At 40.7% G+C, this 23241-nt stretch overlaps 1 protein-coding gene across 1 annotated transcript in view; it reads right to left on the bottom strand.

The window, feature by feature from the left end:
- Positions 1-23241, bottom strand: part of Utrn (utrophin) — a 507673-nt gene that overhangs the window by 63570 nt on the left and 420862 nt on the right. Inside the window, exons 59-61 of the mRNA XM_059272738.1 lie at positions 11808-11869; positions 9769-9843; positions 1265-1466 (exon numbers count right to left, since the gene is read on the bottom strand). Of these exons, the coding sequence (XP_059128721.1) occupies positions 1265-1466; positions 9769-9843; positions 11808-11869 (339 nt within the window). The remainder of the gene's footprint in view (positions 1-1264; positions 1467-9768; positions 9844-11807; positions 11870-23241) is intronic.

Below are 23241 nucleotides of genomic sequence, written 5' to 3'. Positions count from 1 at the left end.
TTTGTATTAAAAGACAACATATAAAAAGACACCATACAGCAATGTATTGCAGTAAACCCTATATTCTTTCTAGCAACTGAGACTCATCCTCAGGCATGCTCAAGCACACAATGACTACCTTATTTTTTTAAAAAAAGTCTTTATGGTATTCATTAATATTGAAAGATAAAGGAATTTTCTAATGAAAAAAGTAAACAAAAGTTATAGATAAACTGTGTCTAAAGCTATCATCATCATCACCATCATTTATTTCTTATACAGAATCATTCAGTGGCATAACATGTGCATTTATGAGTAACATCTATCCTCCTCTTCTTCAAATCGAAGTCTGACAAATGCAAATTTCCCATAGCTAGTTGACTGGAACTAACTTTTAGAATTGGGGAGAAAAGCACCAGTCTCCCTTTTCTTCTTCATCTTTGCATACTTCAACCCCCTACCAGAAGAAAGAATGATTCTCAGTATTTCCGAAATGCCAGCTCATAGCAAGTCTTCATAACTGATTGGCACACAAAAATACATTGTCAAAATCAGAAGGGTCATGGAAATGGGAGGATGCACTGTGCTAGAAGGTGAGGGTGCTCAACAGCAGGGTGAGAAACAGTTCAATTACACACGTCAGTGGCCTATAAATAATAGCATCCATTATTTAAAAGCACCTTGTACAAACATAACCACAATGGCAATGTACCTAAGATCTGAAGACATATGGAGTCTTATTCATTGCTGTCCAAATTGCTCTCAAGTCATCATACAAAGATTCTTACACAGCAAGAAATCATTTTAATTCATAGTAAAAGGAAGTTTTTTTTCTTTTGAAAGTAGTAAGGAACAAGGAGAAAGGAATCAGGCTAGCTTAGGCTTCTCTAGCTGCTCCTTGACAAAGGGTGCTACTTTCACAGCCTTCCTTGACTGTTATGAAAGAACAGTTAGGTGTTCTTTCTTATTCTACTATTAGTTAGGATCTAAATGACTTCAAAAATCATTTACTCTAAACAATCAAAATAAACCTTTCTACTGGGAAAAGGATTATGAAAGTACACTTTTAAAAATTCACTTTAGGGCCTGGGATATAGCTCAATGGTAAAGTGTTCATCTAGCATGTGCAAGCTTGTTCTTGGGTTAGAACTCTAGTATCACCCAATAACGATGATGATAAAGATAATGATGATGACAAAGATGATGAGGATGATGATACTGCCGAGTTTATTATCAACCTGTTTCACTCACTTATGGTCATTTAATGGATAAATTACAAACTTACGTGTCATATACATTGAGCAACCAGTTGAGACACATATCGACGCAGAGCGGAACATTGACCAGGTCCTTATGCAATTGTTCAAGGCCATCGTAGGTTGTGGTCAGACAGTTGATGACATCTGGGACACTCAGGAGCTGATCATTTTGGTTCAGTTTGTGCTGCTTGAAAACTTCATTCGTTGTGTTCAGCTCTAACAGATCCACTAATCGGATGAGGAGAAAGAATAAGGGACAGTCATTGCCTTATATAACCACATAGAAGCACAAGCAATTGTATTCTCTAGCATTTAGCTGGAATGTTCAACTCATGAGCTGATGCTTCTCAGTTAACTTCAGCTGTTAATGGGATAAACAACACTTCCATTCTTTCATTTCCATTATCTTCTTCTATCTACCTTCGTGCTTTTCCGTCTAAACTCTGCAGCTTCTGGAGCTTTCCCCATTTTTTTTTTTTTTTGACCTTTGAATTCCTTCTTTTTTTGGCATTCCTGTGTTTAGGTTCTTCGTGCTTTTCAAAATAGAAAGGTCTAAGTCTTTAGGATTATTTCAAACATCAGAACACTTCAAGTTAACACACTGCTCACCTCATCTTCACTTGTGAAGACAGTCAGCTCCCCACTTCCCACCTATCCCTTTTTGCTAATTGTTTTTTTTTTACATATTCTACATTTATTTTTAAGTGATACTCATTGAAACACCAAAGTTGCACATATTGATGAGGAACTCCATGCTTCCAACACAAGTCTATTGTAGTTGGAGTTATCTCTAGACCTGCCCAGAACGACAGCCACTCAGACTCAAATAAACACACAGATGCTTATATTACTTATAAACTGTATAAGCTGTGGCAGGCTTCTTGCTATCTGTTCTTATATCTTAAATTAACCCATTTCTATTCATCTATGAGTTGCCACATTGCTCGTGGCTTACCGGTATCTTAACATCTGTTTCTCATCGTGGCAGCTAGCAGCGTCTCTCCACCTCAGCCTTTCACTTTCTCGAATTCTCCTTTCTCTTTTTCCTGCCTATACTTCCTGTCTGGCTACTGGCCAATCAGCATTTTGTTTATCAAAAAGTCACTGAAGATAGTTTAAAAAAAATGAAGCAAATAAACAAATAAATAAAAAGAACCAGGTTTTATAGAAAATTAACAGCTTTCTAGTACCTGAAGAGAATCAAATTAGAATTATCATGAACAACCAAAACTGGCCCAAATTAGGCTACTTCCCATGCTGTTTTGCCTTTTAGACAACCTGTAGCTAAGATGGATTCAGACGGGCTCACTGATCTTCACATATTTGTTTCCATCTTTATTCTTCATTTATAAATCACAGATGGCTGGCAAGGCCAGTGCTAGAGCATTTAGAGTGTGCAAGGAACTCCTTCTTAAGACGCATCTGGGTAATACTATTAACAGGGAACCCCTTCTTTAGATATATCCATCCGGGTAACACTACTAACAGGAAGAACAACAACATCTTCGGGAACAATGTACAAACATCTGTAAGAGCAGACACAGGCTAAGAATTCATGGCAGGAAATGCTGTAAGGGAAGTATTTTGCATTTTCCATTTCTCTACCTTTAGGGTGTTGTAACATTTGCATAAACTCAGCAAGAGCTGTTGTCAATGGGACTCAAGTCTAACACACAAGGCATGTATGTTTTATATATACCTTATGTATGTAGCACGAAGTGTTTTTAAAGATTTATCTTGATGTTCATTTCTGTATCTATGTGTGTCTGTATGTGTGTGGGAATGTCCTTGAGGATCAGAAGAAGGCATTCCATCTTCTGAAGCTAGAGTTGCCACTTGATGTGGGTGCTGGGAACCGAACCCTGTTCCTCCAAAAGAGCAGCAAACATTGTGCTGAGTCATCTCTCTAGTCCCCTGTAGAGTATTTTTAATATGACTGACTCATCACCTAAGGTCAGATAGGCAATTCTGCCACCAAGTCAGCAACCACAAGCTTCGGATACTGTAGTGTTCAGATTACAGATGTCTGGATTAGGAAGACTTTGTAGAAGGGCCACTTGAAAAGACTGTCTGGGAGGTAAAATTTGAAATGGGCCTCAAAAGATAAGGAAGATAAGATGTAAGAGATTCATGGAGGCAAGGCAGAGGGAGGTATTCAAAAGCAGTGTCTTCCAGGAGGAGATGTTGCTAAGGCAGTCTAGGAGTCGACTAGGGAAAATAACTGCAGCATGTGTGATACATGCTTGGCCTGTGGTCTTACTGAGGCAGACACTCTGCCCAAAGCCTCCAGCAAAAAAAAAAAAAAAAAAAAAGATTGTTATTAAAAATTAACTAAGTTATTCCTCGGCTAGCTGCAAATGAAACCAAGCAGACCCTCAAACTACAATTTATTTATTGGATGTGGAAATGACCCAATTCTCAACATACGGGCACGGGAAATGACAGACTAGCACTAATTTAAAGTTTTCTCATGGAAATTACCATTATGCAAAATGTATGCTCTATCTTCAGATTCCAGTTGATAGCACTGAAAAAACATCTAAGTGGGACTTAAAACATTTAAGTAACTACTTCCTTGCCTAATGAATAAACTATCCTTAGCGCCCCCCCATATGACATATTTTGACAATTAGCCCAAATGAATGAACAGCTTCCTTTGTATCTGTGTGGTTGCAGCTATTGACTAACTTCTAATTTTGAATTTTAAGGAGAATTTATGAAATGTGTCTATGCCAGCTGTTTAAATAACAAAGGATGATTTTTTTCCAAGTTGTCTACAGTAGAATGGAACTATGCTAAAATGACATAGACAAATACAATGCCTACAATATCTCCATAGGGAAGACTTTAAAAAGACTCAAGCAGGAGATCAAGAAGCCTGATTAAGATCCAGTCCTTTTCTCTTAGATGTCAACATTGCTAAATGTACGCTGCTAACAAAAATAATGTGCATAAGCATTCCATGAGCTAGAAATGGCACCAAAGAATAATAATAAGTGACCTAGGAATTACCTAGCATTTTCATTATCATTCCCCCCTCCTCATTTCTTGATACTATACATTGTTTTTAATTCTGAACCTCTGGGGAGCACTAGCAAAACCCATTCTTTATAGCATTTGAAAAAGGGACATGCTTAATAAGGGACAGTAGATGGAGAATCACAGTTCTCTCCACAGATACAAAGAAATATATTCAATGGCTGCCAGAATGCTAAGATTACTGAATTCCAACACTAATTACGCCAGCCACACAACATACAGTGACAATAGACCAGATTTCAAAAAGACTGTTTCCTGGATCAGTCCACCCTTCACTTAGTTCAGAAAAGCCTCCCTTGTTCCCCACTCTGGGGCTCAGACAGTAATTTGCCACATCCCACGGATGATCATGTCTTCAATTTCCAGTGATTTACTCTGACACTCTCACTGAGTGCCTAAGCCAAGCATGTATCTTCCTGAAGTGTGTCACAGTGAGGTACCTTTTAAAGAACAGACTACATTTAAATCATGAGAAATTATGATTTTATCTTTTCAGAGGGAGAAAAAATGACAGCCCAGTCATGCGATAAATGGAACAAACAGGCCACTCATTTTCTAACCAAGTTTCAGACTTTTATAAATTCTCAAATATGAAGCACAGGGGGTCAAACAGAGATGCATCATTATCTCCTTTCTTGAGGGGTGGGGGTGTGTGGAAACTAATAAAAACAGAAGTAACACTGTTGAGCCCCTGACCTGGGACTTCAGGCATCTCTCTAGGTCTTGGCTATGGGTTCTAGCCTTCTTAGCACCCACCCATGTCCTCTTTCCCAGGCACTGAGAAACATTTCTGCAATCAAGCTTTCAGGCTTGGATTGTTAATCTGCAGGAATGATGTTTCACTCATTTCACAACACTGACATCTCTTTAGATGATTCTCATTCCTGCCTCTTGTCTCCTGGTGAACACCAACCCATCCCCATTGTTCAGCTCTCTACTCAAGAGCTATAACCATTCTCTTTCAGAAACCTCTACCTTGGTGTGTTCAAATCAAAATCTCACTTACTTCTGAATCTGGTCTACAAACCTTTAGCTTTCCTAACACCCTCCATCCTTCATCCTTCACAATTTACCAACTATCAAGCCCTATGCAAACCAGTTGCCCCTCAGGCAATCCTCTGGATCTAGAATTTCATCTCTTTTCCCACTACACCCAGTCAGCTCAGCCTCCATCTTCTTTGGCAAGAACCATCTACCCATCCTATTCCCTCTGCTCTTCATGCTAAAATGCTCTTTAGCATATACACCCTCTACTTGGTACCATCTTTGGATTCTTTCAAAGTAGAAAATGGTTGTATACTCCCTTAGGCTATACAGAAAAATTATCCAAAATTAAAAGCTAGTACATGAGGATCAAAACACTAACTAGAAATTAGTAATGGTTTCAAGTCACCACGCATCTCTTTTCCTGTAACTAGGGAGGTAGAAACAGGAGGAACACAAGTTCAAGGCCAACTTAAGCAACATAGTGAGTTCCAGGCCATCCTAGGACAGTAAGAGCCTCTTAATAAGTAATGTTAGTAATAGTTAATAATAATACCTCCAAATGAGAAATTTCACAAAAAAAAAATTTCAATGGCCCCTGAACTGACCAAAATGGAATTTAAGGAAACTGTACTAGACAAAGAACTAAGTTCTTCCATCACACGACATTCCTTGACACTCTCTGACCTGTACCCACACTTTGGATTGGATGCATCTGTCTCCCCTGTTCTTATCTCAGATTAGTGCCCACAAGCCTAAATCCAAGGTGGCTTTTATGGTTGAGTAAATACATCTGTTAGGCAAGGACACTGTTCTATATGATAAAGGGGCTGCTTCCCTCTTAGCCAGTGTTTCCCCTTATTTCTCTGCCATGGCCTGCTACAAAATGTCCTCGTCAACATACAAATATATATGCATATATAATATATAAAATGCATAATCTGACTTGAAGAAAATGATAAAAATACACAGTACGTTACACATCAAAGAAAAAGAACATACTAATATCATATGTAATTATGACGCATCACGACCACGGGAGTAATCTCTAACCTTTGCATTTATTTTCAGTTCTTAAAAGCAGATGTGTATCATAAATAGAACAGCCTTTCATTCTGCAGGGCTTTCAACTATATGTGAATGGAATTCAACTATACAAATTTCTTCTGTCATTTGCCTTTTTCCACCTAGTTTTACAGCTCTCACATGCGCCATGCTGATGCTGACGGTTAGTTCATTCAGTTTTTGCTGTTGTACAGTAACATATTTTGAATAAGCCAAAATTAATAAAGCTTACTTCTACAAAGCCTGGCTCTAAATCTTGTACATGTCTTCTGGCGCACACCTATGTCATCTTCAAACTCAAATCATTTATTTAGTATGATCTAAGTGACTCCAGCTTTATACCAGAAATTATAGGAGGGCTCACATAGAGAAAAACATAGACTCTTACTTCTCATAAAAATGTAATTCATTTGGAAAGGCAGACAATAAGTATGTAAAAAGAATATTAAGAATTACAATTCTGACAGTGTGTCTTTGTGTCTGAGACAAGCACCATAAAAAATAATGCCACAAAAAAAGAACAATGGAATGGATGAGATGGAGTTACCAGGAGCCAGTGAAAAGGAGCCATGTGCCTAAAACCACAGCTGGCACCCTGAGACCCACACAGTAGCCATAAGGAGATAGAAAATGTGAAGAGCTGGAACCAGAGCTTTTAGGCAGGAGAAACAGTCTAAAATTTGCTAGGTCAGATATCAATTAGAACTTAATGGGAGCAAAGTATAAAAAGTGGACAGAGCAGGCCACCGCATTGTAAGGGAAGTGTTGTCATCTGTGGGAAGAAGAACGCTGTGTCTACCTGCATGCTCTCTCTGGATTTGAGTGTTGCAATGAGTCCCCTGCCTCGCTTTATCTATACCTGGTGGATCTTGGAGCCAAACAAATGAATGAGGAATGGCCGAACGATGACAAATGTGCTCTCTTTCTGCTGGCAAGAGAACAATATGCTGGGTGGGGACAGGTACGAAATGAGAGGTGACCCTGACCCAAAAGCCATGTGTGTAGAGACAGGTCAACCTCCTAACATACAACTATCATGCAAGGCAAGCAGGTGAAAAACAGTCATAGGCCATCACAAAATACTGGAAAAGCTGGGCGGTGGTGGCACACGCCTTAAATCCCAGCACTCGGGAGGCAGAGGCAGGCGGATCTCTGTGAGTTCGAGGCCAGCCTGGACTACAGAGTGAGTTCCAGGAAAGGCGCAAAGCTACACAGAGAAACCCTGTCTTGAAAAACCAAAATAAATAAATAAAATAAAATACTGGAAAAATTAGGAGCTGGTGGGATGAACATGTAAATTGTTCTACAAGAGAGAAAATTTTGACAATATCAGGTAGGAATGAAGGATGACAGACTTACAGAAGATGAGCCAGGGCTTGTCAAGTAAACAGAAGATGAGAGAGGAAGGAATTGATTTGGTTAAAGTGGTAAATGTGACAAGTGGTATTCAGGCTCCAGACTAGAGCCCTGTGGTGGCCAGAGGCAGCGGGAAAGTAGAAGCCAGCAGCTCTCAGGAGATCTTCAGATATTTAAGTTTGCACAAACGGGGGACATCGTTCACTGCACATTATAAAATATCTTTTACCTCAGAGACTGGAGGAGTCTCTCTTCTGTCCCTCTCGGGTTGGAATGTGAGCTAAAGTGAGGCATTTTTCTTCAGGAGAAAGAGGGATCAACAAAAACAACCCCCACGGGCATGGTCAGGTTTCTCCACCCAGGGGTATTACAGAAAATTGGTAGCATGCGAACAAAACAGTCTCCTGCTGGTGGAGAGTTCGTGTCTCAATCATCTATCCTCATTTTATAACCCGCCAGGCCTAGGAAGGCCTTCTAGACCTGACAGCTGGACATTAAGTTCAAAACCACTACCACTACAGACACACTGAGTGGCAGTCCACCCCTCTTCTGTCTGCAAACTGCTTCCCATTCCCTTCTCACCCAATACACAGATCACCAGCCAGAGTGTGAGGGCTCCCATGATTTGAACAGGTCATTCTGAAACACAGGCTGGGACTATACAACCTGAGGGCTGTCTTGGAGCCAGTGGAGGAGGATGTAAGACATGCGCTCCTCTCGCCCTTCCTTTCCGTGGCTTATCTGCTGCTGTTTCTCAGTCCATCAGACTTCTCATCCAAAAGAGAACTTTGGCTTTTCTTCTTTAACCCTTTCCACGACTGCCTCCCCTAAGTGACGGAACAACTAACTCTTTGCTCAACTCTGTTCACCCAGCCAACTTAAAATGCATCCATAACTTCTATGGAGCTTTTGACAATCTGAAATTTTATTTTCTTTATAATGTGTGTGTATGTGTGAGAGAGAAACAGAGACAGAGACAGAGAGAGAGGGAGAGAGGGGAGGAGGGAGGGAGAGAAGGGAGAGGAGAGAGAGAGGGGGGAGGGGGAAGTGGGGAGAGAGAACTAGTCTGTAAGTGTGTACACACGGAAGTCAGAGACAACTTTCAGGAGTGGTTCTCTCCTTCTACCAGGAGGTCCAGGAATAGAAGTCACTAGGTGTGTACAGAAAGTATTTTTGCCAGACGAGACATGCCATCAGCCTCCATCCACTGAATTTTTAAGAAGCAAATTTTTTAGCCCTAACTTAGCATTTTTCTGAGGGTAGTTTTCAAGCCTCTCAGAGCTACCCAGACAGATAGAAGCTATTAACAGAGGGTAGAGAACAAGTGTCAATGGAATTTTCCAATTCTCTCTATCTTTAAAGTACATACAAATGTTACTTTGCATAATCATATCTAGCAAGGCTTAAATGTTCCTTGGTTAATCATCCAAGCAAAGACAGAATCCAGAAAGCATAAATCAATACTCTATTTACAAGAATTCACATGTCTGCTTACTTTTTAATATTCTAGGGACAAAAATAGCCTTTGGGTAAAGTGACCGCCAGAGAATACCCCTATGAGTATGCCCTCCACAGGAAAAATTCATTAATGACACTAAATGACTTCTGTCACATTTAAAAGAAAACAGAATTTCCATCAGTTTGATGCTTCCGGTTACTAGACAGATCAGCAATGTGACTGCTTAGCATTTCTCTGTCACATGACAATACTGAGTCAAACAGTTTGGAATCCTACAGTCTTAAGTGGACAAAAAGGACTTCACAGGCAACAACCTACTACTTTGATTCAATGATTTAGTCTTTCAAAATTGGGTGGCAGCATAATTTTTGGAAACACTTTCCCTGGGTTTTGATTAATTTTGTGCTCAAAATGCAAGTGGCATTGCTCATCTGTTTTGCTAGTGCACGCTGGTGGGTCCAATCATGAAGCATTTATAGAAACACAGCTAGCTCCTTGAATGAGGGGCCCTGAAAATCAGATTGACTCTGCAAATACACCGCCCTCTTCATTTGTCTTTGTCTTAACACTAATAACAGCAAAGGCAACCCCCAAAACAAGGTGATTCACGTAGAGATGATAACTCACAACAGAGTGCTTTTTGCAGCCTTCGAATTTTGATTGCTGTGCGGTAGGCAGAGAAACGTACATTATTCAGATCCGCTGAAATGGAAAAGGGAAAAAGTCAAAAGCCTTCTTAATTATTTTACTTATACTGAATGCCAAGAATGAACATATTTGCTTATTTTGGATCATGGAAAAATGTGTCTGTTCACAATAAAAAGAAAAAATCCTACTAAATCTCACATCAATTTATGAATGCAATCAGATGATTGTTCACACCATACTGGGATAAATTGCAAGACAGTCTTCTGCAGAGAACTCTAGAAAAGCATTTTCAAGTATGTGGTGGGTTTTGAACCAACCCCACACCCCACCCTGTACTGAATTGTTTGAACTCAAGGAGGAGACTGAAAAAGCCTGAGAGGTAAGGGCTGACCTCCATTTCCCCCATCTCCTTTTCCTTTCTGCCCTAAAACAAGTCACAGAAAAAAATAGAATCCTTTTCCCTGAATAAATCATAGAAACTTGCATGCCTCTTTCCCAAAACAAGTCATAAAAACTGAGGTCACTCCGACCTTCTCCATCCCCTGTTGAAACCGTTCCGTGGCGCATGTCCTGCCCTACACTTGGAAGAAGAGGATGATGCACAGAGAAGCCGGGCAGAACCTGGATACACCGGCTAAGCTGGCCTTTCCTTCCGTCTATTTACCAGTACAACATCTTGCTTAGTCAAAGCAGACTTCTAACTGGTTTCATCAAACCTCTACAAGAGCAAAAAGTTTTCTTGCTTTTCATATTTCTTTCATAACACAAAGCTTTGAACCGATAATTTTACACTGCTTTTCTAGTTAATCTGCCCTCTGTTGCAAGGGCGTCAGCCATGACCCTTGGGGATCATGAGGGTAGGCAAAGGTTTCCTGACCTTCTGCTCTGTGGAGGAAAAGCAAGGAGGTGTGGTTAGTACTGGGGACTATCTAACCGATCAACAGGGTTTCCTTCAGAGTCGTCTGCCCCCTAGGACGATCAGTCTTCTGTCAACTGCCAGTCCACCTCAGTAGTCATCCTTCTGTGTTCTTCTACCTTGATCAATTTGCTTTTCTGCTCTTTCATAGATCTAGTTAAAACAACCCTATAATCAATATTCCTAGCCTGGAACCAGTGGATATTACAAATTTTTTTTTTTCTGTTTCCTAAAGACAGATTAGCAGAGCTAACAGGAGGAAAACTCAAAGATCACCAATGTTTTCCCCCTCTCAGTCTCTACATGAAGTAAAGCCGTGTTTTTTTCTCCTGTTTTTGTTCTGTGGCCCCAATGACCAAATGAGAGTGCCTGCAGGAACCCGGTGTTTAAAGAGAAAAAAGAAGTGTATGTGTCCGTTCTTGAAACTGGAAAGGGTGGAGCACAGGTTGTCACTCTTTTTCCTTGAGAATCGGTCAGCAACTCCCCAGGTTTCCCAAGGAGTAAACTTTCAAGACCACCGAGTCAACTGAAGAAGGCATCTGAGTCATCAGCTGAAAGACACTGCCTACCGACCACTAGCCCAAGAGCAGAGCTCTTGGGTTTTTCTATCAAAATAAGTGTGGTTTATGACTTAAAAGTGATATTAAGTAAGTTCATTGGATAAAAAAATTTCCCATGTAGAAAGCAAAAAGAAGATTTAAATCAGTAAATTGGAGGTTATTAAATTGTTATTGTATTTTCCTTTTTTTTTTTTAAAGCAGGAAAAGCTGAACTATGGGTCAACATTAACAGGAGGGAGGTGAGAGCCTACAACAATGACATTTCTTCTGGAAACTGAAGTCTTTCTGGCTGCTACCCTTCCAAACCACATATTCTCTTAAGAAGAAAGGCAATGTTTGTTGTGTGTGTTGACCTTAGGAGTTCACCTGCCTTTAAATTTGGGACTCTTGTCGTAACATGTCATGGCACTGTCTTGTCATGCCACAGCAGGAGTCTTTCATCCATACATGAGGAGCAGGTGAGTAGCTGGATGTCTTTTTATGAATACACAGTCCTTGACTCTACAGGCCCATTCATCACTACTAAATAAAGTAACACTCACCGAGGGATTGGAAGAGTTCAGTCATTTTAGGATGATCCCAACAAGTGGTCTGTGTTTGATGGCTGGGGGAAAACAAAACATTTGAACATGAACAACAGACTACAAAATATAACATAGGCTACAGCTCCTAAAAATCACAAATATATTTTTAAAATATGCAAAAAATTTGTTCCCATAAAGGATCATTCAGAAACCCAGTGCACAATGAGTATTCAATATTCCAGGTATGAATAATAGGGGCTGAGGAGATGGCTTAGAGGGTAAAGTGGTGGCCATACAAGTATAAGGATGAAAATTCAGACCCCCCAGTAGCCACATGAGCTCTGGGTGGATTTGGAAGACAACTTATAGCCCTAGCACAGGGGAGAGAGGCAGGGGATGTCTGAAGCAAACTGGCAAGCTAGACTTTGATTCTAGTGAGACATCCTGCTTCAATATATAAGGTCTTAAGAAGAGTCAAGGAAGATACCTGATATCAACCTCTGACCTCTGCACGTACGTGTGTGCACACGAACATAGACATACATACACACATACACACTCATCTGTTCCCACACACATGGGAACACTAAGAAACACTCATACCACACAGACATATACATATACATATACATATGTATATATACATATATACATACATATATATATGAAAAGCACTCTGAATAATCTTTTTTTTTTATTTTGTGCAACTGTATTATGAAAAGATAGATAAAATTCTGCTTTCTCTATCCGAACACCAATTACAACTACAAGCCAAAACCCAGCCATGAAGAATGACTGCCAGGGACCCTCAGGCACTGAGCTGGGTGTGGCCAAATCAATGTGGGCTCCGGAACAGTTTCTCTGCTGTGAGGCAGATGGTGATTTTCCTTCAGAGCAAACGCTCTGACAGCAGAAGGGCTGTGAAGAGTCACCGCGTTATGAAGAGTTACCACAGTTTAAGAGCCCTAATCCAATTTCTAAAGACCAGGGAAATGAAGACTCTAAATCTGAATACCATCTCCTCGCCCTGCCATCTACTGAGCCTCCCTCCTTTTTAACCCTGGTTCTTCTCTCCCTCCTCGTCCATCCTTGCTCGCTCTCCTCTCCCTACACACCCAGGTCCCCAGCCTCTCCTTAGGTCGGTGTTCCTCTCTTGCCATTTAAATTCTACCTCCATCTTCCTAGTTTTATTCAATAACCAGTACTATTTATTCGGAAAACACATCTTTATTTTATTGCTATAATTCATATATTAGTTGGAAATCTTAAAGGAAGAATATGGTAGCAAAACAAATTAAAGTAGGGCTTAAATTAGGTGTGTATATGTGTGTGTGTGTGTGACTGTAAGCATGTGTGTGTGACTGTAAGCATGTGTGTGTGTGTGTGCATAAGTGTAAGTTAAAATGCTCATAACTTTGATAGGTTATGCTTAAAAATAGTTTAATGTCCCTTATCTTGGCCATAACAGAGTAATAACATCTAATAGGCCTCAAAAGACTTCTTAGTTGCACCTTCCTTCTTAAGAAACTGTTTAGTAAGCTATGGGAAATCACACGGTACATGAGAGAGGATATTAAAATATTCATAAAAACATTGAAGAGAAATCATTGCTTTTACAACCTATGTAATACATCAAAAAAAGTAGTTTGCATTCCTGGGCAAAGAACAGAATCATTGTTCTGTATACCTGGGTAACAGAATGCCCCAGTAATTCATAATGGGTTTCAATAAACAAATAGTAGGTTAGATGTCCCGAGGATCTCAGACAGAATAATTCTAGGATGGGAAGATTTTTTTTTTTTTTTTTTTTTTTTTTTGGTTTTTTGAGACAGGGTTTCTCTGTGTAGCTTTGCGCCTTTCCTGGAACTCACTTGGTAGCCCAGGCTGGCCTCGAACTCACAGAGATCCGCCTGGCTCTGCCTCCCGAGTGCTGGGATTAAAGGCATGCGCCACCACCGCCCGGCTGGGAAGATGTTTTAAAACCTGTTGGAAAGTTGTCTGGCTGCTCTACTCTTAAGTTTAACTCCAGTGCAATGGGGCAAGTATTTCCACTTGACATGAACACCAGCAACACTACGCTAGCCCTATAGTACGCCATACTGTACTAAACCTTATGGGTAAGTGTAAGTCGTCGGACCCTAAAAAAATAACTGCTCATGGTACAGTCATGAGCTTGGCAGAAACACACCTCTCAGCCACTAATCAGAGTTAAGGAATAGTTTGGTGAAAACGCAGTACAATTCCATTGCGCTACCATGGGCTGCCAATCTTAGACAACTAAGACTTAATTGTTATTTTTCCTTTCTTCTCTTTCAAGCAGTTTCTGTCCTCATGGCAATACTACTGTCCAAAAATATACAACCCATTGTAATAAGACAAGCCAAGGTTCATGGACCAAACTCAGCAATGCAGAGTTGAGCATTCCACTTAAATATTACATATGTATTCTCTAGAGCTACAGAGGCGGACCTTCCCCTGGGACGACCCTATGTAATAGGGCAAAATACCACTGGCTAGTCAAGTGAACCGTTGAGAATTCCAAAGCATGCCGCTAACGGTGCTGAAGTGAAGGCACCATGTCCTGGGAGCTGAAGGAGTACACACATTTGGCAAACAGATGGAGGGAGGGGAAGAGAGTCTCCTCTGTGAATTCAATACCAGTTGATTCATTAGGCAGAACTGCAAAGACTGAAAGTAAACACAGCCTCTGGTTACAAATGTAAAGCTGTGGTTTACAAAACAACAGTTTTTTTTTTTAAAAAAAAAGGAGTAGACATGGGTGGTTTTGTTTTTCCCCCCTTTCTTTCATTTTTAAGTACAGAAAGAGGGTCAGAACAAAATCCACATTGAACATAAAGGCTGCAAGTATTTGGACAGCTGCAGACTGCTTGGCAGGCAACTCTTGCCAAAACACTTCCAGCTCGCCCAGAGCAAGCAACCAAAACAGAGCTAGAGCGGTGTCTTCCCTCAGAATAACAGTGGCATGGGAGCAGTATGAGGGCTGGTGTGGAGAGGAGCTCTGCTGCAGCCAGAGACACTGTCAGGCCACACTCTGATGTTGTTATCAAAAATCCGACTTCAAAAATGCAACTGGTTCAGGAAGCCAAGCCAGAATAAAATGAAAACTTAAAAATCCAAATGAATGTTTAAGTTCAAAAATCGCATGAAGCCCGGGATAGTGGGAGTGGTGAGCTCTTCCTAGGGTGTCCAGCTACCTCCATTTTGCTGTTGTAGGAGAAATAACAACCAAACTGTTGAGGCCTTTGATGAGGAAAACTCTACTGGGTACCCTGTGAAACCTACATTATTTCTGCGTCATTTTAAACGTTGTAAACTGAAGAACAGTATTCATCAGGTCAGACTTGTCCACAGAAATGCGAATCGTGTCTCCTGAAATGTAATGGATTATTGTCTCACAGAGATTGATTGCTTTGTCAACTTTGTTTCTCTGAGTAAACTCATCTTCATATCCATTAACCCACTCTACAGCGATGTGGCTCTCTGCTTCCTTGGGATCTGTTGTAACTTCTTTCTGACTCTCATACTAATTAGTTATGAAAGATGATCAGACAGGCATGCTGTCGAAACACTGACATACAGCCAAATACTGCTAGCGTCTATCCAATGTTATGCTTCCAACTGGATTTCATGAGGTCTATTATTGATCATTTCATTCCAGTTATAAACACAAAGGCATACAAGAACAAATGCTAATTTGTGAGTGAGCTGATTAAAGTTGCTTGTTCTTCTGTTTACATAAAAGTCAAGATTTCACTTGCTTTGAAAACTGTCCTTCAACATGTGAGACAGTCTTTCTTGAGGCTATATTCTAGTGCTTTGGTGTAATGATTATAAGTGACAATTTTACCTTGACAATTTACTCTTATTCTAGTAGGGACAAGGCACAGCTTACACATTCTATGCCTTTAAATGAAATAGGTTAAGGAGTAGTAGAGGCTTCTATCTTGAGAATGTTATTATTGAGAATATGTAATTTCATAAGCCATAAGAGGTAAAATGCAAATCATGTAAGAAAGTTTATGAACAAATAAAACACAAAAATGCTGTATCCTAACATTGCAAAAAGGTCACGAACCAACCAACGGCAGAGTCCATCTTTGTTGGCTTGTTTGATAGATAAATGGGAATGATATGGATTTCTGGGCAAACTCCTGCAGTGGGAAGATAATTTTTAAGCCTCTTTGTCCTTAACAGTGTAGCTTCACATTCCCTACCTGAAAATTCAAACTGAATATGGAAGGTATTTCTCTTGTTCAAAGGCTGACAGGTGGCTAAATCTACCTACCTGTTACTATGTATCCAATTTTACAGCTGAACAGGATTCCCAAGGTTTGCTATATTGACTGTTGTTGTTTTATTCTGATTATAAATATAGATGCACACTAGAGCAAAAACTAACGGAGACCGATTCACGGCAAACACAAATGGAAGAGAAACAGCTACATGTACGGCCAGTGCCAGGACAATCTCAGAGAAAGCAAGATTTCTTCTTTGCTGGACCAAGTGAAAGATAAAGGGCTTGCTTGTTCAGGATAAATATTATTAATCAATTAAATAATAGGATATTACTCCAGTGAGCAAACTGTGTGTGAGAAGCTCCATCCACAAGATGATGCTGTTTGGGATTTAGATGACTATGATCACCGTTTTGCAGATGTGGGAGAGGAGAGTGAAAGGCACTTAGATAACTTGCCAAGGGCCACAGGCCTGGAACAGAACGAGGATCTGAGCACAGATGGTCTGACTCAAGCCCGAGTTCTTGATATGGAAGTGGATTTGCAGAATTAAGGTTTTTAAAATATTTCTTGATGAATCCATCCAGATTTGAGGCGGCAGTCCATCATTACAATCACTCCAAACAACTTTATCACCCTGCCTTTCCTTTCACCCCTGGCAAATCTCGGGCTTGGAGCTGCTCAATCATTCTGCCTTTTCTGAACCAAACCAGCTGTGGCTGAATAAGATGGAGAAAAGCACTGGAGAGACAGACCGCTGCTACTTTAAATATTTGATTCCAAGTCTTAAACATCTGGCTACTGACAAGTGTACCAGTGTCTCTAAACTCCAAGGCCATAGCCCCCTTCCTTCCTCCTCCTTCTTTCCTTTCCAAAAGGGGTTCCCTTCCCCAAAATTATCTTGCCTTTGTCTTGTACTGCATTGAAAAATTAAAAACTGCTAGGTAAGGATTCCATCTTCTTGCTCCCAAATCTGTAACAGGCCTGCCTTCCTTTCCCCACTGAAAACCACTGATAGCAGTGGCTAATTCCCAACCAATGGTTAATATACATAAAACATTATCAGTCCTCACAGTAAAACTAGTGTCCCCAAAAAACAAATTCTAAAGCCCTACACACACATACACACACATGCAAACTTTAAATTTACATTTTCTGCTAGCTCTCATCCGCTTTCCCACTTCTCCATAAACAAAACTTACTATCTATTGTGCAATAGTTATACTTCCTGGCGTCACATTATCTACTCAATCCCTTTGTGTTTGGCTTCTAACTTTTTGCCTCCATCCAAACTGCTCTTATCAAAACATCAACAAGCCCCAAGGTGCCCAGTGGAAAGGCCCTATCTCTGGGGATAAGAAGTTTCCTAGGGAAGTTGTGTAGTACATTAGAAGATAAGAAATGATAAGGAAAGAAAATAGATAATAAACCTGATTAAGGAAAACATAAGCCCTGGTATTATTGGAAAAACTGCTCTATATACACTTATTAAAGTTGTCTAGGAATCCAACAAGACATCTCAACCAATCCATTTGACACAGGTGTCTAAAATACAGAGCGAAATAAATGCCATCTGCTCAGAGTGACAGAAATCATCTGAGTAATATCATCTCAAAGGTCTAAGAGGAGGGATTCTGCCATCATCATCTCCTTAATCTTTGGTTTGAGTGTGGACTAGAAGAAGAACATCCAGCCAGGCAGCGGTGTTGCACGCCTTTAATCCCGGCACTCAGGAGGCAGAGGCAGGCGGATCTCTGTGAGTTCGAGACCAGCCTGTCTACAGAGTGAGATCCAGGACAGGCACCAAAACTACACAGAGAAACTCTGTCTCGAAAAACAAAACAAAACAAAACAAAACAACATCCAGTACCCAGAGGCCCTGATGTTTCTTGAGTCTTCACGCTATGAACAGGATTGCATGTGCTGGGGGGCGGCTGGGGCAGTGAGAAATGGCACATGAGAGGAAGGATTAACTCCACGTTCCTCAAGCTGTAGGCAGCTTCTGAAGCCCCTCCCTGACATCTTTTGGACTTCTGAAGGCAGGAAATTCAAGATCACATTTTGGGGGACGTAATTAGAAACTGACAGGGTAAAGGAGAAAGTTTGATGGTCTAAATTCCAAAACAAAGAGCTTTGTTCATAGTTCATATGAGACATATTGTGAAGGGTCAGAAGTTTTCTTATAAGATGTCACTGGCTCCTCCTGGTAATGAGGACATGAGGGAAGGAAATACAAAATATAAACAGTAAAGAACTCTGTTGGATTCAACTGTAAAGTGCACTTAAAATAATTTGAGATTCAGGAGCAAGTCCAAAGGCACAGCTTGTAGATGGCTGTAAGAAATAGGAATACTACATTGCCAAATTCAGAAAGTCAATACTGTGGGCAGGGATGATAGAAGAGTTGGTACAGAGCTGTGGGAGAAGATTTGTCAGTACATGGTTCAAATTAAGTAGCACAATTAAATTCTCAGGATAGACCTGCGTGTAAGGGGAAGGACGGGTGATACTTTGGTGCAGGGGCACTAAAAATTGATTCAAAGGGTAAACATGCACACGCTCAATAAACACAGGGGCCCCAGAACTCATAGGGAACCCCAGCTGCCACCTCCACCTCCCTTTGATCCTCATACAAAGGGAATCAAACCACCCATCAATGTTCCTACCAGCCATCTGCCTCTGTCCTGTCCCTGGGGAGCCTGGCATGGCTCTGATTCAGGACAGGGACATCAGGAGTATGATCTCACCAGAGGAACTTATCATCATATCCTTGTGGTGAATGTACATTTATTAGTTTCTCAAATAAAAGAAAAAAAAACCCAAGAAAACACAAAAACTACCACTTCAGCTGTTCATTTATTTATAAAGCAGATTAGTGACCTCTAATTTGTTATAGACAGTTATGTGAAATCCCTTTTATATTATTTTATCTCATAGCTGGAACAGAAGATAGTCTATTTATTTTACTTTTTTTTTTTTTTTTTTGGTTTTTCGAGACAGGGTTTCTCTGCGTAGCTTTGCGCCTTTCCTGGGACTCACTTGGTAGCCCAGGCTGGCCTTGAACTCACAGAGATCTGCCTGGCTCTGCCTCCCGAGTGCTGGGATTAAAGGCGTGCGCCACCACCGCCCAGCTTTATTTTACCATTTTTAATTATTATTACTTCTGTACTTTTGCTTAATTTCATAATAATTTTAATCACTTAATCTTCACAAAATGAAACACACACACACACACTCACCACACACACACACACCCCACACACACACTTTCTTTGTGGAGTCTCTACAGCAGTCCTTTCTGCATCACATGGCAGATACTTATAAATTGAATATGTTCCTGATCCTTAAAAAAAAAAACAAAAAAAAAACAAACTTTAGGGCTGGCAATACAGCTCAGTAAGTGAAAGTGTGGGCCACCCAGCCTGCCAAGCTGAGTTTGACCCTGGGAACCCACATGGTGGAAGGAGAGAAATAGTTTCTTCGAGGTGTCTTTTCACTGCTTCTGAGCTGTGACAATCCCCTGCTTCACAGAGACACAACAAACAAATAAATAAATGTAACTTAAAATTTTATATATTTTTTAAATTATATGCGTGCAGTGGGGAAATATGCATGTGAGTGTAGGTGTCCCCAGAGGCTACGGGACTTCCCTGGAGCTGGGGTTATAGACAGTTGTGAGTAAGCAAATTAGGCTTGGGTGTTGGGAACTGAACTTGGGTCCTTGGCAAGGGCAACACATGCTCTTAACCACTGGGCCATTCCTTATCTCTGATCATTTAATGACACTTTAAACTGAGGATGATGGTGTTATCACAATGCAATGGTGCTAAGGAATCCAGAAGTTTCTAAGCCAGAGTTTTAAGGCCTGGCCCTAGAAATGTGTATATGAATGTTAGGAAAGGCAAAGGTGTTTTCAAAAGCTCCATCCACATGATGTTAACTAACTAGAACAGGGGTGAATGTGCGAGATGCTTCCAGTGCCCGCCTCTTGGTAGCCAGCTGTACAGGACTGCCGGCCTGCTGTTTGGTTCCCTAAGCTGGACAAGTTGTGCTCATTGGTCTGGGACCGTCTTCAAGCACAGGGGAAATTTAGTGATCCCAAGATGCTTCCATCCTTCCATAGAGCAATTTTCTTCTTACCTCCCCATCAGCAGAGCTGGCCCAGTGAGTTTTAAATATTTATTTTCCAATCATAAGTCACAGACCATTTCTTAGGAGTCTTCTTGAACTTCAATTTCAATTATTTCTTTATCACTTAACACACACACACACACACACAAAAAAAAAAAAAAAACCCACAAGCTCTAACCTCTTGAAAGAGGCTCAAAGTGTGTCCTGAGGGCCGCCACTTATAAATCTGGAGCCCAGGGATAAAATCTGTCCTCTGGAGAAGGGGAGGAAAGAAAAACTCCTGTAGGGAGACTTCCAGAGAGAAACATACTTATCTCACACTGTGCATTATTCCTTTGCTGTGGATTCATTTGCTTCTGGTTTAAATTTTCTAGAATCCTTAAAAGTAAACTACCTCTGGTCATGTGGCTGTTGCTGGAAGACAAACAGCTTCCCAAGCTTTCACTTTCATGTTTAATGGGTAGTAGGGTTTCCCACAATAGCCCATCTTCTCCACTCTTAGGGAAAAAACAGTGTTGCTGTACTGCCTAGGCTAGGTCCCCAATTCCTAAAGAAATTCACTTTGGTTCTCTCCTCTACACTATATAAGCTGTTTATTCAGGACAGATATACAATGCATATGTAGATAAACTATAAACGAGGTAAAGAAAACTCAGCCCTAAAATTTAATTTTTACTCTTATTTTCTACCATTTGATAGGATGGAGCAGATAGAGAATGAACTGGAGAGGTCAGTAGGGATCTCAAAGAGCTCTGGGAGATACCAACAGAAAAACAGAAAACAAGAACACAAAGGGAGAGGTGATCAGCTAAAGAAAAATCTCAATTTAGATCTACTCAAAGTTGGAGTTATTACAACAAGAAAAGAAACACCACAAATGTGTGATGGTGTAGAAAATTCTACGTAACACTTTATCACAGTGAGGAACATTTCAGGGAATGTGCTCTACCTGTTCTCTATCATCAGAATTTACTAAAACATCCATATTAAAGATTAGTGTATGAGACTGTCTGTGGTACATAGGGTTCTATGCACAATTAACATCTGTATTTCAGATTTTTCAGAAAAAAAGAGAGACAAGTGAAAGGTTGAAATGGTGAAGTTCTGTCACAAAGGCAAGCTACTAAAGGGAGGGCTTTCTAGAAAGTAGAGCCTTTGGGATTTGGAGAGTACGCTGTAGGGAGGAAAGGAAAATGGGTCGTTCTTTTATCTTCTGTGGTCTCACGGTAATAATGCTCTATGCTCTGTACTAAGCAGTCTTGCCGGCCCTCTTCCTTACAGGGCTGTAGAGAATGGCATTCTTATATTTATAGAAAAGCACCTTAGTACACAATCAAACCACAGGGTGAACTTTCCTTACATGTCCATAGTGGGCTGTCTTCTGACCTCCAGACTTACACCACTGCATGTGTGTTCCACACACACAAGTACACCCCTCCCCAAAAAAGCATGTAGAATGATGTGAAACTGTTTTACATGTAATTTATTTCAGTTATGGTTATTATTAGCTAGGATAACTATTTATTATTATTAAGAAAGCAGTGGCTTTTTTCCCCCAAGCAGTGGGTTTTACCTGATACATGTGGCATATTAGCAAAATTCAGCCCAAAACTCTAGCCATCAATCCTTCACCTCCCAAATTCCCTGCCAGTTAACTTCCAACTAGGGAAATGTGTACAAAACACAAAATGTAGAACCAAAAACTCACAATGCATAGAGCTAGAGTTCATGACAGATTTTGATTTTGTGTTCTACAGACAGTGACAGTAATAGGAGCCAAGGTCAAACTTTCTAAACTCAGAGTAGGGGGAGCTGCCACTGGACCATCTTAGAAAAAAAAAATGAACAGATTTCTTTCAGAAAGTCTCCTTTCTAAACAGCAAATACAGCTTAAAGATCATGTCAACGTAAGACACTGCTACAGTCTGGTGTTAACTACTCCGCTCTCCCAGATTCTGTGTGCAAGGCTTGCTCCCTGATATTGCACTATTGGGAAGCTGTGAAGCCTGTAAGAGGTGAGGTCTGGTGGGGCATCATCAGGTATTTGGGAGCAGGCCTTGGAAGCTCCTTTCTTCTCCTGTCTTTGGCTTCCTGGCTATGCAATGAGGGGCTGAGGGGTTCCGCTCTTCCACAGGCTCCTTCTGTGATATGCTTCTTGGTAACAGTAACAAAGTAACAGGGACAATCCACCATGCCTTGGAGCACCCAGAACTGTAAGCCAAAAATAACCTGGTGTTCTCCTTCTTCCTGTTATCTTTTTTTTTAATCTTTTCATTTTATGGACTGTGGTGATTTCAATGAAAATGGCCCCCATAGACTCCCAGGGAGTAGCACTATTAGGAGGTGTGACCTTGTTGGAGGAAGTTTGTCACTAGGGGTGGGCTTTGAGGTTTCAGAAACTCAAACAAGGTCCAGGGGCTCATTCAGTTTTCCTGTAGCCTGCCAATCTAGATGTAGAACTCAGCTCCTTCTCCAGCACCATGTCTGCCTGCAAGCCATCAATGCCTTCTACCAGGGCAATAATGGACTAACTTCAGCCCCAGTTAAATGTTTATCGTGTAAGAGTTGCTGTGGTCATGGTGTTTATTCACAGCAATAAAAACCTTAACTAAGACATATATCTATTTTCTTTTTATTTATGAGATTATGTTTACATTTCTCCCTCCAAAACCTCCCATGTACACCTCCCCATTCTCCTTCAAATTCATGACCTCTTTTCCACTATTTGTTATTGCATGAACCATATACGTATGTATGCATACACATACACATACAGTCCTAAATATAAGCTGACAAGTCCATATAACATTACTTGTATGTATGTTTTCAGGGCTGATGGTTTGGCACTGGACAACCAACTGGCATGTATGTTCTTCGCCTAAGAGGATCATGTCTCCCGCTCCCAGCTTCCCTCAGTTGCCTGTAATTCTTTGTGTAGGGCTGAAGCGATGTGGATTTTTCCCCAACCAGTTTAGCATGCCCATTGGTGCCGTCCTTGTTCAGCTCGTGTTTGGGCAGACATGTTGGTAAGACATGCTGCCTGGACCTTCTAACATTGCTAGGAG

Source organism: Peromyscus eremicus, chromosome 8b (assembly GCF_949786415.1).
Source record: "Peromyscus eremicus chromosome 8b, PerEre_H2_v1, whole genome shotgun sequence".
NCBI lineage: Eukaryota > Metazoa > Chordata > Mammalia > Rodentia > Cricetidae > Peromyscus > Peromyscus eremicus.
Note: the sequence above shows the minus strand (reverse complement) of the source record. Positions and strands in the feature narration are given on the sequence as shown.